Genomic DNA, 16,117 nt, shown 5'->3' on the forward strand with positions numbered 1-16,117 from the left:
GGTAAGGCAATAGAAATACTATAGCATTGACCTCAAAGATAGTGCTATAGTATCTATAGTTCAGTCCAACTGTGATCGTGTTTTAGGGATGTCATCTGTGTATTTAGCTACACCACTGTAAGAGATTTTGAAAATATTGTTCTTCCATTGCAGTATTTACTGAAAACTTTTATACAAAACTGCTTTTATACAAATCTGTACCTTTGTAGTGCTTCAATAATCCTTCTCAGCTCTTTGACATAGACAGTAAGATTGTCTAACAGTTGATTAAAGTGTTTCACAGCAATACTGTTTGAAAGAAAATAAAGTAAAATGCAGCTATTATTGGGGAAAACACTCATTTAGTTCATAATGACATCCCTTTTTTGCAGTGTCTTGTTTTGTGCTGTTGAGTTGATCTTTTAATGGTTTTTTGCGACTAAATCCTGTGGTAAATTTCTTTGACTATTTTCTCTTTATGAACTATTTTTCGTTAGTGTATATCTAGAAGCTAAGGGTCAGATCATGCTAACATTTGCTCCTGTAAGTAACTTTATTCACGTGTCTATTCTCAATTAATTAGGATTCAGCTTTAGGTCTGTTGGGTAACAGCTTCAAATTGTAATTCAGCTTTCTGTTTGCAATGTGTGGTAGCAAAATCTACTGACAATGGAACAGATAGTCTCAGTGGAAGAAACTCAGATTAAAGATAAGAAATGCATCTTGCTGAGAATTAAAGGAGGAAAACAATTTGTCCTGCAGTGTGAGGTGAGCAATGGTAATTTTTCAGTGATGACTAAAGCAGACGTTTTGTATACAATGATAAAACCCAATGGTAAAATTAAATACTTTTCTTAGTTTTCAAGTCTACACTAAACTCATAAAGTATTTGCCGTGCTTTATATGTGAAGTGGAGAGGGTACGGCTGTAATAGGTCAGTGTGTCACATCTGAAAACCTGGATTTCAATGGGACTTACATCAGAGTTAATTCAGTTTAATAAGAATGGATACAATTTTCAAAGCTGACTGACTAATTTAGGAGTGTAAGTAGCCTAGTCTGCACATACAAACAAACTATTTTCCCAGCAGCTCAGGGTAGTTATCACATTCGTAAAGAATGGGGTGCACAGTCTCTCTCTCTCTTTCAAGAGAAGTAACAGCTTTGGTTACTACCATGTTGCCTGGGTTTGACTCAGTGCTTAAAGATGAAAGGTTGTGTGTTACCATACCCTGAGCCATTCATTTTCCAATGGAAAATAAAGGACATTGTTTAAAAATGCTAATAGGAAAAGCAGTATTGCCCAGTATGTGCCCTTGATTATGAAGTGCTTAACGACTTCTATATCCCTTTCAGAGTGACCCAGAGTTTGTTCAGTGGAAAAAAGAGCTGACAGAAACCTTTACTGAGGCACAGAGGCTGCTGCGTCGGGCTCCAAAGTTTCTCAATAAATCTCGCTCAACAGTTGTAGAGCTTTCAAAGCCACCACTCAGCCATAGGAATAGCAATGGGCTGTAGAAGAGATGAGAGAACAAAAGTCACTTAGGGAAAGATACTCCGTCACCTTGTATGAGGGCCACAGCATCATTAGTTACTTGTACAATCCTTGAACCAGGAAGTACTTAGAAGACGACGCCTTGGAGGTTTACAGCATGGGATGATGACAGGACTCTACATCTGGAGGTTGTGAAGACTAAAGCTATGACAAGGTGAATTCTCACTAATAGCAGTAGTGAAAGTTGCCAAATGTAGAGGCTGCTTATTGTTCCCATGCATCGTCACACCTTGGTGGTGTTCGAATGGTCTGTTATCCTAGAACTATCGAAGGAAGGAAGATAATCTTTTATTTGCAATACCCTTGTTTTGGTATGTACCAAACCTGGAAACTGAAATGATTACTACCCTTTATCATTTACATGTCGATGTCTGTTATTGACGTATCCCAGACTTTGGAAGGAACCGCAAATTTGTCATGCGGGATAACAGGTAATCCTATGTGTTGCCTTGTTCTTTCCAGCCATCATTATTGACTTTAATATATCCTTGCTCCATACTGCTGGTGATCAACAGTGTGACTCTTATGCACTTCAAAGTACTGAGTTCTAACTGTCCTGTGGTTTGAATGTTGTTGATACTTCATGGAAACATTGAACTCAGATTATTCACTTGGTTTGTTGTACTCACTAATAGTAGCTACCACCATTTTGTTTCTTTTACTTACATACAAAACTATAACTGACACAACAGAGTAATAATTGGTGAAGAGGAATATATGGTAGCTTCATTTAGTGGTCGGTTGTATAAGTTGATTATTTTAGCACAGTTTTTAAACAGCAGATTCCTTTGACAAGTTTACAGTGAATACAAAGACAGTTCTTTTCCATGTCAGCTCAACTGCACTTTTTAAAAATTAAAGAATTCTGTAAATCCAGTGCATACTAGTGCACATACTGGATTAAAATGTATGGATAACTTGGTATGTATTCTTCTGGATCGCTCTTAAGTTGTTGGACTCATAGACCCTTCTCTCTCTCTCTCTCTCGTAAAGTAATGTGTTCTCATAGCGTAGTTATCCCAGCCAAGCACTTAATATTCACATGCACATCAGATGGCAGGAATTTCAAGCAGAAGTCCAAATTTCCTTTGATAGAGAATTCAGACATTCACACTGAAAACAGTCTGAGAATAATGAGGATGAAAATGCAAAAGATAAGACGATTATATGCCAAATGTATGTAAATTCTCCTTATGCCATCATTCATATGTCACATGTAAGGTGATATTTCAGGGAAGTAAAAATATAGTAGATAATCTTTGGACAACTTTGAACATTTCAGAACAATTTCTACCCTGTTATGCATACTGTGAGTCTCATTGAATCTAATGGGTTTGCAAGAGGTGCAAGTCAGAGGAGAATTTGAGCCTTCATCTAATTCTGTATTACGTTGTTTATTGTGGGTCACATTCTGCTGAGTTACATGGGTATAACTCTCATAAAAGTCAACAAAGTCAATGGGACTTGCACCTGTGTAAATGGGAGCAGAATTTGCACCAGCTATCTGTTTTGCCCATCCCTTCTGACCAGTTCATTTCTAGCTTGTCTGGCTAACAGTCAACTGCAGAGCTTCAGAACAGTTTCGTGGACAGCAAAGTATAAAGTGCCAAAAAACTCAAAAATCCTTTTTTTTTTTAAATTCCTCTATTTATCCTCCACATTCTTGTGAAATTGGATGTATGAGCTACTAAAACTGAGATGGCTTAATAAATCTGACAACAATGCCAACCATTTTTCTTACACCTTGTTATAGTGTGAATTTTAAAAAATATTTTATGCTTGGCAAGTGGTAATTTTAAAAGGATATTTTCACATTCATTTTCTTGGAGTACATTTTAAAATGAGCATGGAGTTCCATTTTCATCTACTGAAAAGTAATGTTTGAAGGCCAAGTATATTTCTATGAGCAGTAACTATGGTATTTTCCTAAACTCATGCCACTGTGGAGTGGCAGATTTTTAATGTAATCTACTGTACACTGGATATTTTTTAATTGTTTTCCTAGACTACCACACACACACGCCTATTCTGATTTGTGTTTTGAATAAAAAGAAAGCTCAATCTATTATAAAACCACATTAAAAAAACTCTCATATCATCTCTTACTCCTTTCATGTTTTATTAGTTCAAGGTCAATTTGATCAGTTCCATTTGTTCTCTTTTAATTATTTCCAGTAGCTGAAGTTTTCTGTCATCATATCCTTTGGGAACATTTGTGGGTCTATGGTTGATTCTGATAGTTTCATCATACTAAATTCTAAAATGCTATTTTCTGTAGATAAAAGGAAGATATATTTGCAGCTCAAAATGTGTGCCTCTAAAACATTCATTTTTTTGAGTCAAAGCTATGTAATAACTTGTGGAAGATATGTTTATTTTTAAAATTAAATTACGAAACAGAGTTGGTTTGACACTTGAATATACTGTAAGCTTTGTGCATTATCACCTCATTTTTGTAAGTTATCTGGATTTTGATTTTTAAAATGGCAGCTAAAATCATCTGTCATTTAATATTCACTGCATTCCCTTTGATGATTGCTTATAGGAGTCAAATATTAATCTGCATATATCATTATTTATTTTCCTTCAGTTTTATTTTTGCCCAGAATATTAACATGAATTGTTGAAGCTTTGTAGAAGTTGTGTTTTGCACCATTCCACTGTCTTAGTCAGTAACTTCACATTTCTGAAAGAACAGTTACCTTAACAAAACCCCTACACTTGTATTCGTGGTAAAGTATTTTATCACTAATAAATGAAGGTTTTGCTTGGAAAACTCAGAATCAGATTTTATACTGTAGAGAGAGATTTAAAATTTAAGAATTCCAAAGTCAGAGATTTGTTGTTCCTAACCAATTGTTGCTATTTTAGATATCAAATTCTATAATGTCTTTATGGGACAAACAAAACTGTTTTTTCATGAGGATCTTTAAAGAATATAAATATGTTGTAAAACTTGTTAAAAATGGAAAATGTGAGATAAGACTTGGTTTTGTCTTTTAGACATCTGAACCCCCTTTGTACACTCAGTGTGCTTATAAAATGTTCAGGGAACTAAATTTTGATTTTAAAAATGCTGCTTGCGTCAACAAAACTAACTGAAACGTTAAATGCAGCTTTTCAGTATGTTGCTATCTGCAAGGCTGTAAATGTTTGTTCAGCTCTAGTGCAGACTTTTATTTTATGCATTTGTGGGTAACTTTTTTCCCTTTCATTTTAGAGCGAAATATATTCCAGATAATGTCAGATTCACCCTCCTACACCTTGGGTGTTGCTGGGGATATTTCTCAGTCATTCTATATATTAGTTCTTCTGACATATGAGCTGATGAATTTCTGAAGGCCCTAACCCTACAGAGACTTGTTTATGTGCATCAGTGTGATCAAGCCCATGAGTATTGTGATTGAGACTGTTCACATGATTAACGTTAAGCATGCATGTAAGCTTTTAAAGGCTTCGGGCCTAACAGGCTTCAGAATTGTCCTTGAAAGACATGGGGCTCACTGTGCATTCTTTGCTTACTACAGTTCCCCTAGTGACGAAAGACCATGGCAGTTTGAGTGTGCAGGGAATAAGTTAGACCCGGGGTGGCTCTAGGCATTTTGCCGCCCCAAGCACGGCAGGCAGGCTGCCTTCGGTGGCTTGCCTGCAAGAGGTCCCCGGTCCCGCGAATTCGGCGGCAGCCTGCTGGAGGTCTGCCGAAGCCGCAGGACCAGCAGACCCTCCGCAGGCAAGCTGCCAAAGGCAACCTGCCTGCCACCCTTGCGGCGACCGGCAGAGCGCCCCCTGTGGCTTGCCACCTCAAGCACACGCTTGGCATGCTGGTGCCTGGAGCCACCCCTGCTTAGACCTTCCAATTTACTGTTGTGAATTAGGGCCCCGATTTGGGACAACACTTTAGCAGATGTGTAAGTCACATTGACTTTTGTGCTTTAACCGCTCTCCCGAATTGGGATGCTTTCCTGAATCAGGACCTAAGTCTGGGATAAGCAAAACATCATTCATTTATACTGAAAAACGCAAATATAACTGTGGAACTCTTCAGAAATGGTTATTTTCCATTAGTTGGGAGATGCTGTGCAGCATTTCAGTGAACATCTTGTAAAATGGCCCAAGGCCTCATGGTGTTTAAGCTAGACATTAGGGGCAATTTATTGTTCAAATCTATTATGTACTTCAGTACAAGCTTGCAAAACTGTAGAGGAAGATCTATAGTGCTGTTAATTTCTTTACCCAGGTCTAGGTCATCCTTGTAGTTTTAAGTATCATTGTTTAAATGCTTCTTCAGCAAAGTTATGCTTTAGCTTCATTTCATTATCATGCTAGTCCAGCTAGATTTAAGGCTGAAATCTAATATTTTTAATAATGCTTTTTGGAGATGAGCTTATTTATCATCATCAATACATGAGTGTACTGAATGTTCATTTGGGGCTTAATCCAATTCCTACTGAAGTCAGTTCTTAGAATGGAGAGGTAAATAGTGGTGTCCCCCAGGAGTCTGTACTGGGACCAGTGCTGGCCAATATATTCCTAAATGATCTAAAAGAGGGTAAACCATCAGGTAGCAAAATTTGACACAAGAAAAAATTACTCAAGATAGTTAAGTCCAAAGCAGACTGCAAAGAGTTACAAAGGGATCTCACAAAAGTGGGTGACTGGGCAACAAAATGGCAGATGAAATTCAATATTGATTAAATAGGAAGTAATGCACATTGGAAAACATAATCCCAACTATATATATAAAATGATGGTAAATGAGCTGTTATCAATCAAGAAAGAGATCTTGCATCTTGGAATCATTGTGGATAGTTCTCTGAAAACATCCACTTAATGTGCAGCAGCAGTCAAAAAAGCAAACAGAATGTGGGGAACCATTAAGAAAGGGATAGATAACAAGACAGAAAATATCATATTGCCTCTCTATAAATCCATGGTACACCCACATCTTGAATACTGAATGCAGGTCTGGTCGCCCCATCTGAAAAAAGATACATTGGAATTGGAAAAGGTATAGAAAAGGGTAACAAAAATGATGAAGAGTATGGAACAGCTTCCATATCTGGAGAGATTAATAAGACTAGGATTTTTCAGCTTGGAAAAGAGACGACTAAGAAAGGACATGATAGAGGTCTATAAAATCATGACTTGTGTGTAGAAAGTAAATAAGGACGTGTTATTTACTCCTCATAACACAAGGACTAGGGGTCACCATATGAAATTAATAGGCAGCTGCTTTAAAATGAACAAAAGGAAGTATTTCTTCACAAAACACAGTGTCAACCCGTGGAACTCCTTGCCAGACGATGTTGTGAAGGCCAAGACTATAACAAGATTAAAAAAAGAACTAGATAAGTTCATGGAGGATAGGTCCATCAATGGCTATTAGCCAGGATGGGCAGGGATGGTGTCCCTAGCCTCTGTTTGCCAGAAGCTGGAAATGTGCGACAGGGGATGGATCACTTGATGATTCCCTGTTCTGTTCATTCCCTCATTGGCCACTGTCGAAAGACAGGATACTGGGCTAGAACGACATTTGGTCTGATCCAGAATGGCTGTTCTTATAGTAGGTTTTAAAAACAATGGCACTGAGCATGTTGTGTGAGTTTAGCACATATGTGGACCGTGCTGTTCCTGTATGCAGGCCCAGCCTCCAGAATTCGACGTGTAGAGTGTTAGTTACTTAGCTCAGTTACATTCAAGCTTCCTGTAATTTCAATGAAGTGACAGAGCTCTCCCCCCTGTTCCCTGAAGAAAAAAATAAAATAATATGGCAGTAATATTGCCACTGTTCTTATCAATATACATTTATTCACAGTCTTGTACATTGACTGCAGGACACATAGTGCATTTGGTGCTAAAAACAGAGAAATCAGTTCATTTAGTCCCTGATCCTACAAACTTTTAAGCACATAAACACTCCTACCGAAGTTACTTGGACTGGATTCAGCGGCACCATTAAGATCAATGGGAGTTTTGCCATTGACTTAAAGGAATGTAGGATCAAGCCCTATGTGCATAAAGTTACTCGTATACTTTACTTTTTTAGGGTTGAGGCCTTAAATATTAGTAAACTCTTCAAGAAAGATGAAGTACCTGGAGCTCTGTGTTTGTTGTGATTTTCTTTGGCTGTTGTACAGACAGCTAAAAACGACATTCCTACTTAATATCATTTACTTTTACGGTGTGTAGATGTGCACAAATCACTTTCTTTACTTTTCCCACACAGCAAATATTGCTGATGCAGTTACCTTAATTCTAAAATTCCCATCCAAATACTTATGGGGACAGGTTATTTTGAACTGTGCTGTAGAGAGTAAAGAATTCTAGTTGTGTTATTTTAATAAATGAGTCAATAATTCTACAAACTTAAAAAACCCTGAAAATATTATTTTTAAAAAGTATTGTATTTCTTAATTTGTAATATTGTACAAAATGGAAAATATCTAAAATATATAGAGAAGATATATATACAAATGTCTGCACAAATTGCAAATGATTTAATTTTGTGTTTCCTGTTGATTTGTATTCCATGATGTACATATTATGTGGATTGTCATTTATTGAACATTGGCTGTTTTAATACTATTGTTAAATTGTATTTTTATTTTATTATAAACTAATCATCACAGACTCAGCTTTATTTTGTTAATGTAAAGGTTGCTATGCTGTGTAGGTATAAAACCAAGAATTCTATTTTAACAAGAAAAATTTTATATTATTTATTGAATCCATATGTTTCTTCAACTTGTGACATTCCATAAAATTCCTGCTCCCTATTGTATAGCTTGTTATTTAAAGAGATGGCAGTTCCTTTCAGAAAGAATTGAACAGCTTTATTCTGTTTTTCATAAATAAAGTCAAATTAATTTCAGTAACAATCTGTCCAGTTTACCATTTTATTGTAAAAATAATAACACACCCTTTATTGCAGTTTCCTAGATCATTTCTTCAATGCAATGGCTGAGTGAATGAAGCATCATATAAACATTCTTGCCAATAAAACCCATCAGCTCAATTTGCTGGTATTCACAGCTTTTATTCCTGAACATTCCAGTGAACGAGGTTTTATTCTCAAGAATGTTCATGGAAGGGAAGCTGTTACAAATGCTAGCACAAATAATCACAAGAGGATTTACAGTGGCAGTGCTGTCTCAGCCATTTTAGTCATGGAAAACATTATGATGAGTTACAAATGTTCGCAGTTTGTTTGTGAACAGAAAAAGGGACTTATCCTGTTCATAAAGCTTACATCATCCAATCAGGAAACAGAAATAGTACCATGGAACATAGGTGACCAGCTAGCAAATGCTCATAAGTTGAAGTGGTACTGCTTAACTTCCACTGATACCTTGAAAATGGCATTTAAATTGTATTTAAGTGGCACCTGGTTCTTGGTAGCCCCTCCTGCACCGGGAGTGCATTTCACCTATAGTGAAAAGTTTGCAATTAAACTACTGGCTGACTTGACTTCTGTCTTCACAAACTATTGTGACTATCAGACAATTCTGTAAAATTATGATCGAATAGTGGATAATTTACTAACAGACAATAGGGCTAAATTTGTTAAATAACTCATTTGCTAAAACTCACCCATCTCTAAGCATGCCATCTACGCTTTGAGGAATACATTGCCACATAAAAGAATATGTTTTTAATCTCCATATGTTGAGAAGCTTCAAGTACGCATTCTTTAGTATTTCATTAAATAACATCTTGCTTATGGAGAGCTCACCATCAAATGTTCCTTTTCCCCACCATTGGACCTAAGCCTCTTCTTCTCATTAACAAACTAGCACCAGTGCTTTATTCAGAGCTGGAGACAGCACTGTGTAAAGGTACTGACTTTTCTTTGGTTTGATTGTTTTTGTTTTGTTTTCCATTCTCCCAGTCTTAAATTGTTTGACCACATTTAATTGCTATTGCTATCAAGCAAACCAGAATTTTGAGCAGTCCTGCCTCATGAGCATCCAGAGAGAGAGATTAGGCCACGGCGAAGTATGCACTGCTGCCATTATAAAGCTGCTCTCTGAAGCCCTCTTTAAAGAACACTTCTTTATACTAATGAGAGGTTTGAGTTTGGAGTCCTGCACTAGAGGGTAGATTGTACCTTGGCATCAGGATTTTCCTGACATGCTTTGTATTTCCATTCTAGTTTATTAGGCAGCAGAATGGGGAGTTGCATAAAGGGGTTTTGGTAAGAGGCTGTAGCTGAGTACAGTGGAAGGATAAAGTTTTCCCTGTTGAAACATGGACTTGTTTCTTTCTTAGATGAAAGAGGTGACTGAGCAGGTGAGGGGAGTTAGTGCAAATAAAAGCAGCCTGAAAAACAGAATAAAGTTAGAACTTCCTGAGAGAGGCATTTTCTTACTCATTTTATTTTTGTGACTTAATTCAGAAGCAGCAGTAGAGGAGCAGATTTATGTTAATATCAATGAGTGATTAAAAAAATGGAAAGAGAACCTTTTTTCAATGTGTGATTTAATGGTAAGAAAAGCCAGTATCTGTAAATAACTTTAGATATTGTATCTGAGAAACATTTGTTTTACATGTTTTGCTCTTTTCATATTTATTGTGCAGAAGGAGGTTTTATACCTCATCGATATACTACTAGTGCACGTTTGAAGTAGTATCTTCCACAGAGACTGTGTGTTCACAGTTTACAGTCCTCGGCAGTTTATGTGGTGTGCCACACTTAGTTAATTCTACCATTATTATTTTTTTAACAATTGGAACAGCTGAGCTGCTTTTGTGTGTTGGTCAACTGCTCTCATGCAAAGAGAATTCCAATAAAAAAAAATCACATAAGCATGTTATTGTGTTTCATTCTTTCCAGCTTTTAAAAAAATAAAAATAAAATAAGATTGCATGAGCTTTTCAAGATAAGGGTACACTGGCCTATTGGGCACACGGACACCATGACTCAAAGTAAGGCAGATTTTTAGATCCACCTAAAGAAATGTTTTGGGCGAGAAGAGTTGGAGACGGTTACAGAAGCATTACATGCTTGCGCCTGTGCAATGAGACTGTTTAGAAAGCTGAGGTCATGATCCCTCTGCTGTGCTTTCTAGGGCAAAGAGACACCTTATTCTTTGTGAATGGTATTTGACTTGGCAAGCTGGGAAGCAGTTCATCCCCTTTTCTACTCTCCCATAAAACTATGCTCCATATCAACTCCACCCCTGCCAGGCAGCAGGAGACTAGATGATTGCCAGTCACATCAGGTATATAAAGGCAGTTTCCCGCCCACTTTCCTTCTCTCTGCTTTGCACCCTCTCCTGGAAGCCTGGAGTCTTTGTTTAGTCTTCTACTGCTTTCATCTCCGTGTTTCTTGGAACAAAGAAGTAAAATCTCATGAAAAAGAAGGCTCTTAAAGGAATGACAAAGAGAATGATGGGTTTTGGTCCCATCACTGAGACTTCAGGCTACCAGTGCACAGGGGGACGGTGACTTTTCTTTAGCTATTCCTCTCCCTTCCTCCTGGCCACCCTGAGTCCTTCAGTCCCCAGGTTGATCCCAACAGACTGTAGTTCTCTTCTGTGGAGTATAGTTAAAGCAGATGCTGCTGATGCTTCACAGGGCCAGCAATGTGAGCCAGTGCCATCTCCTTGGGATGGGAGAACTGTGCTCAATTTGCTGTCTCCCTCACCCTGCTGAACTCTGGAATTCTGCACGCTGCCCTTCTCCAGGCTGGGAGTACAGGCCCTGAAGAGCCTGCATGCTTTTTTCTCTGGATAATTCTGCTCAGGATTTTCTGAGGTGACGTGGGGGAGGGGGTCCAGTTTCCCTTCCCCACTACTAACAAGCCCAGAGAGCTGCCACCCACCACAAGACGCAGTGTGCCCCGGCCCAGACAACTTCTCTGCTCACTCCATCATTTCAGAGCAGCACTTCCTTCGTTCTCCTGGAACCTGCTTTCTGGCTCATCAGGAGGAGCACGCTCCTTCCACAGCTCTAATGTGGCAGGATGATGGCCTGGTTTCCCTGCAGGGAAATGCATAACTCCCAGGGTGTCTCTATCAGCATCTGCAGTGGATATGGAAGGCCCCTTCACATAGCAGTGTGGCCTTCCCTGCACATGAGAGTGACTGATCAGATGGTATCGATTGGAAGATAGAGGATTCCCTCAGGAGGGTTTTGTGACCCTCTGGATGTGCTCCACACTGCTTTTATTACATATCTGGCCTCCTCTCTGCATTCCTCTCCCTGGTTCTCCCCTACGCTGAGACTCTAGGGACATAAAGCAGCCCTAAGGCCTATCTAGTTGGTACTATCTAACGTCTACATGGCAGTAGGGCTAGAGGCTAGCCACGTCAAGGTTCCGTTGTGCTAGGAGCTGCACAAACGTGTCGTGAATGCCCTACCATTCTCCAGGCATGTGAGGATTACTCTCATCTTTGCACTCTTTGAGACAGCAGCCCAAAATGCAATGCTTCTGTGTCACCGTGGCTGAGTTTCCTCCCAGGCCTTTGGCTCCTGTCAGGGTTTTATCGCTTCTGCTCTACCTTTATTTGAGACGTGTGTTGGGTTGGGCAGTGCCTGGCTCACTAAACAAAGATAACGCACGTGCACAAAGGAGTTCACCAATATCATGTCTTCGGTTCCGGTTCATACAGCAAGTGGTAAAATCAGCTGATTTACAGAAATGTAATGGGCAAAGTTGATGAGGTTTATCCTATCTGTTCAGGTCCCTGGAGGCCTCCAGACAGCTTAGTCAGAGACATCTAGAGCTACCAGAGACACATTCTGCCATCCAAGAGGCTGCAGTACAGACAGAACTTTGCCTCTGAAAATCCCTTGTCCAAAATATCACTGTGAAAGGCTACAGAGTAACAAAATGGCAGGAAATGCCGATGATCTTCAAGAGCCTTGTTCCTTCAGAACAACTCCCTCTTGTCACTTCCCTGGAATGAGAACCCTGGGGCACGCTAAACCGAGCGAGACTGGTGACAATCTGACCAAGCAGAACCCCAAATGCGAATGTAGAGAGACAAGGCCTCAGGCACTGCCCTTGCCAACATCCTGCACTCCCAAGGATCTGCTGAAGGTAAGTGAGAACAGCGGGGCGAGGCTGTGGTTTTGGAGCAGCAAGCTATGAGGAGTTAGGTATGGATGCAGCTCTTAGCCCACTTTCCCAGGCAAATGTAGGTAATGGGATTGGAAGTGGAGCTGGGGCAGGGGCAATGGAGGCTTTTTAAATGACAGGCCCCAGCTGAGATGCGTAAAAGAAGAAGAAAGGCGTGAGGGCAGCCCAGATCCAGCCGGATGGGGCTGCAGGTCGGGGGCTTGTCCCCGAGAAAGGAGGACTGGTCTACCCCAGAAAGAGAGGGAGCACTTTGTGTTTATGTTCTGGGGACTCCTCCAAGCGCTGATGGGGGGTCCCTGCTCCTCTGTGAGACAAGGGCATCCAGCAAGTCTCATGCAGCTTATCCCACTCCTTCTGAAGGTAAAAAAAACCTCCTTGTTCTCTTGCTAATTGGGCGGTGCTCTCCCCTGGCTCCGATTGGCTGCACCCCGCCATCTGTCAAAATGCAGCGAGAGATAGCCCTGCCAGCAGCTGCTTTCCTGGGCCAGTGTGGTGCATTATCTTCCTGCTGTGTGGGGAGCAAAGCAAGGGATATTTAGTAGAGAACAAGAGCCTATGCTGTGCATCTGAGAGGATGGTTTAACCGGGGCCATTGTTTCCGAGGGAGCTCTGTCACCACTGGGACACCGGGGGGCTATTACTGTACCACGCACCATGCTGTTACCTGGGCAAGGACACAGGTCCAGTTTTTGCAAACAATTCTTCTACAGTCTAAGGGCCCCGGGTAGATTTTAGTGATGCGCTGCTATCCCTGCAGCTAAGGGGTTATTTTATTTATTCATTCATTCCCTGTAGCTAGTCACTTCCCACAAAAGCTAGAAGGAAAGCTACAACTGACACAGTGGGTCCCATTCTGTGTGTGCTTCCTGCCCAACATGGGCTAGTCATACCTGTGAGATCTGTAAGTGTCCATAGTGCTTTACAGTTCTCCAGGGAAGATTATAACCTTGGTTGCAAACACTGAAAGTGATAGAAGACCATTTCTCGCTTCAGCAGTGGGTTTTCTACAACTGGATGAAATTTTTTTAACTGCAGGTGTGTTTTTGGTGATAAAAAGCAATTACATTTCTTGAAAACAGTTGATTTTAGAGACATTTTTGGAAGGGGAAAAATCAAAATGAAAATACCTTAATTTTGAATTGAAATTTTTGTTTTGGTTCTCAGAAAAAACCCAAATAAAAATGGTGATTTGAAATGAAACAAGATGGGGAAAAAGGGTTTAGTTTTAAATCTATTGGAAATACTGAAACTTCCAAAAAAAGTGTTGCATTTGAACTTTTCTTTGAAATCAAATGGCATTTTTCAAACAATTCTGTGTCTTTGTGCATTTGATGGCATTTTGCAGCCTGTGAGTTTCACTGTTCCCTCTGTGCAGTCAACCAGCTGGTTTCCCTTTTTCATCTGTGACCCTTCTATAGGGCACACAGAAACATGTTAGTGAATAGGAAAATATGATTATAAACCCACAAAATTTGGCAGCTTGAGGCTGTTGCAGGAATAGCAACTGAAAATGCTCTTAAATCATATTTTGAAGTTCACTAGATTTCAGTCTGACAATGTCCCTTTTAATACATCGATTTCCGTCATGAAATTGCGTCTACAGAAACCTTGATGATCGTTGGAGGCAGACGTACTGATCCAACTGTCAAACCATGGCTATAAATGGCACCTCCCTCAATGTCTCTTCAGTGCTTCTGGTTTTTTGCTGCTAATAGTGCTCCTGTAATATTCCCATTTACCATCAGGCGTTACAATTTAATGCAGTTTCATCGTATTTTAGGCTAAAGTTGCTGAGACTTTTTTATCTGTCAACCAAGAAAGCCTCACATAGAGCCATCTAGTGGGAAAGAGTTTTAGCGGCATCTGTTACTCCAATAAATCTATTTCCCAACAATGGATGAGATGCAATGACTGAGCTCAATCCTAGTGATGTTTGCTGGTTTAAAAAGAATTATAGCTTTTTGTTATGCTTATAAGCCCAAAAATATACTAGATAAATGTGTGAACAGATCTCTACCCCACATGTGAATTGGTAACAGAGCTTGAATCAAAACGGCTATGCAAGTGATAAACAAAGCAGCGTGGCCTAGTGGTGGGAGATGTAGACTTGGGAGAGCTGCACTCTCTTCCTGCCTCCACCCCAACGTGCTTGGTGACTCAGAATCTCGCTGTGCCTCTCATTCCACTCTTAGTCTGTCTTGTCTTTGGGCAAGGGGTGTCTCTTCTGACAGATCGGGATGCATTGATTCGCTGGTGAAAGTGCTGGCCCGAATGCAGAGCAACAGAAAATCAGACTTATTGTTTTCTATGCTAAGGGTGTTTTGTTCTTTTTAGTACTTTTCCAGGATCAGGGTGAGAGAGACAATGTCAGCAGGTGACACTGGCCGATTAAGAGAGAAGAGGCCAGTGCACCTGGGACTGCTCTGTTGATCCTCCCGCACCCGTTAGGTTTAGGAGAGGCCATCTGGGCCCTAGAAGAAAGGAGACCTGGAGACTCGTAGAGGAGTCAGACACACGAATGAAGCTGAGACACAGGGAGCAGTAAGGAAGAGCTGGCGGGAGCTGCATGGGAGTCCTAGGCGAGGGAGCTGAGGTTGGATGGGAGCTGTAACAGGAGTGTTGGTGAGAACTGACCAAAGATGGGGACTCCCTGGGTAGTAGCCATTGGGAAAAGGGCAGATCCAGCTTGGTCAGAGGAAGCCAAACCTGGAAGCAAGAGGTTTGCTGCAGGAGGGTCGGTCCCCTGAGCAGGGGCAGGACTTACAGGCATGGAGGTCTGGGAGCAGAACCTGTGGGGAGCCCTCTGGGCGAAACCCTGAGTGAAGAGCTGCATGGAGACTGGTCACTCTCAGGCAGGGAGGCCTGGAGACTGTGGCCGTGGATCAGGAGCAGAAGGAAGTGGCGACACCGTGCTGCTTCTGACTGTTGGGTGGGTGACCTGGAAGAATTGCCCATGAAGTGGGGAAGGGGGACGCTGTTCTATCTTTTTATGTTAACAGTGGGTTTGTCAAGAATGGTTTTACTGCAAGGGTTGGGAGGGAACTACTGCACTGGTGTGCATGCATAAATTATACCCCGAGGTGGGACTTTGTGTTGGACACTGACAGACTGTTCCTTTCATGGGCAAACAGAAGGGGAAACTGAGGAAGACACACCTGTCACACTGTAGCCTGCTGCTTGGAGGGTGCCCCGGGCAAGGGTCACTCTGCTAGACAGATACGTGATCAACAGCTGCTGTTGAGGCCGGTGCACTGGGATTCACTGGCAAGGCAACAGTTTACAGCACTCAGCTGCAGCACTGTGGCCCATTCTTTGCTCCTGAGAGCAAACGGCGGCACTCACTTTGCAGAAACGTCGAGGCTTGGCTGTCCTCTTGAGTGCTGCCGAGCAGCTTTTAAATTCTACTTTGGGTCATTCACCAACCTAAGCTTATGTTACCCACCTTGTCCTCTGCGTCTCACAGACTGCCCAGCCGCTGGCTCTCCCTTGGCAATGGTTACA

General features: G+C 40.9%; 1 protein-coding gene across 2 annotated transcripts in view; it reads left to right on the top strand.

Moving 5' to 3' along the window:
• Positions 1-10,338, top strand: part of GRK3 (G protein-coupled receptor kinase 3) — a 132,849-nt gene extending 122,511 nt beyond the window's left edge. For both annotated transcript variants that reach the window (XM_050924044.1, XM_050924045.1), the window contains 2 exons: positions 634-747; positions 1,335-10,338. In XM_050924044.1, the coding sequence (XP_050780001.1) occupies positions 634-747; positions 1,335-1,496 (276 nt within the window). In that variant the 3' untranslated portion in view covers positions 1,497-10,338. The remainder of the gene's footprint in view (positions 1-633; positions 748-1,334) is intronic.
• The last annotated feature ends 5,779 nt before the right edge of the window (positions 10,339-16,117 follow it).

Source organism: Gopherus flavomarginatus, chromosome 15 (genome assembly GCF_025201925.1).
Source record: "Gopherus flavomarginatus isolate rGopFla2 chromosome 15, rGopFla2.mat.asm, whole genome shotgun sequence".
NCBI classification, from domain to species: domain Eukaryota; kingdom Metazoa; phylum Chordata; order Testudines; family Testudinidae; genus Gopherus; species Gopherus flavomarginatus.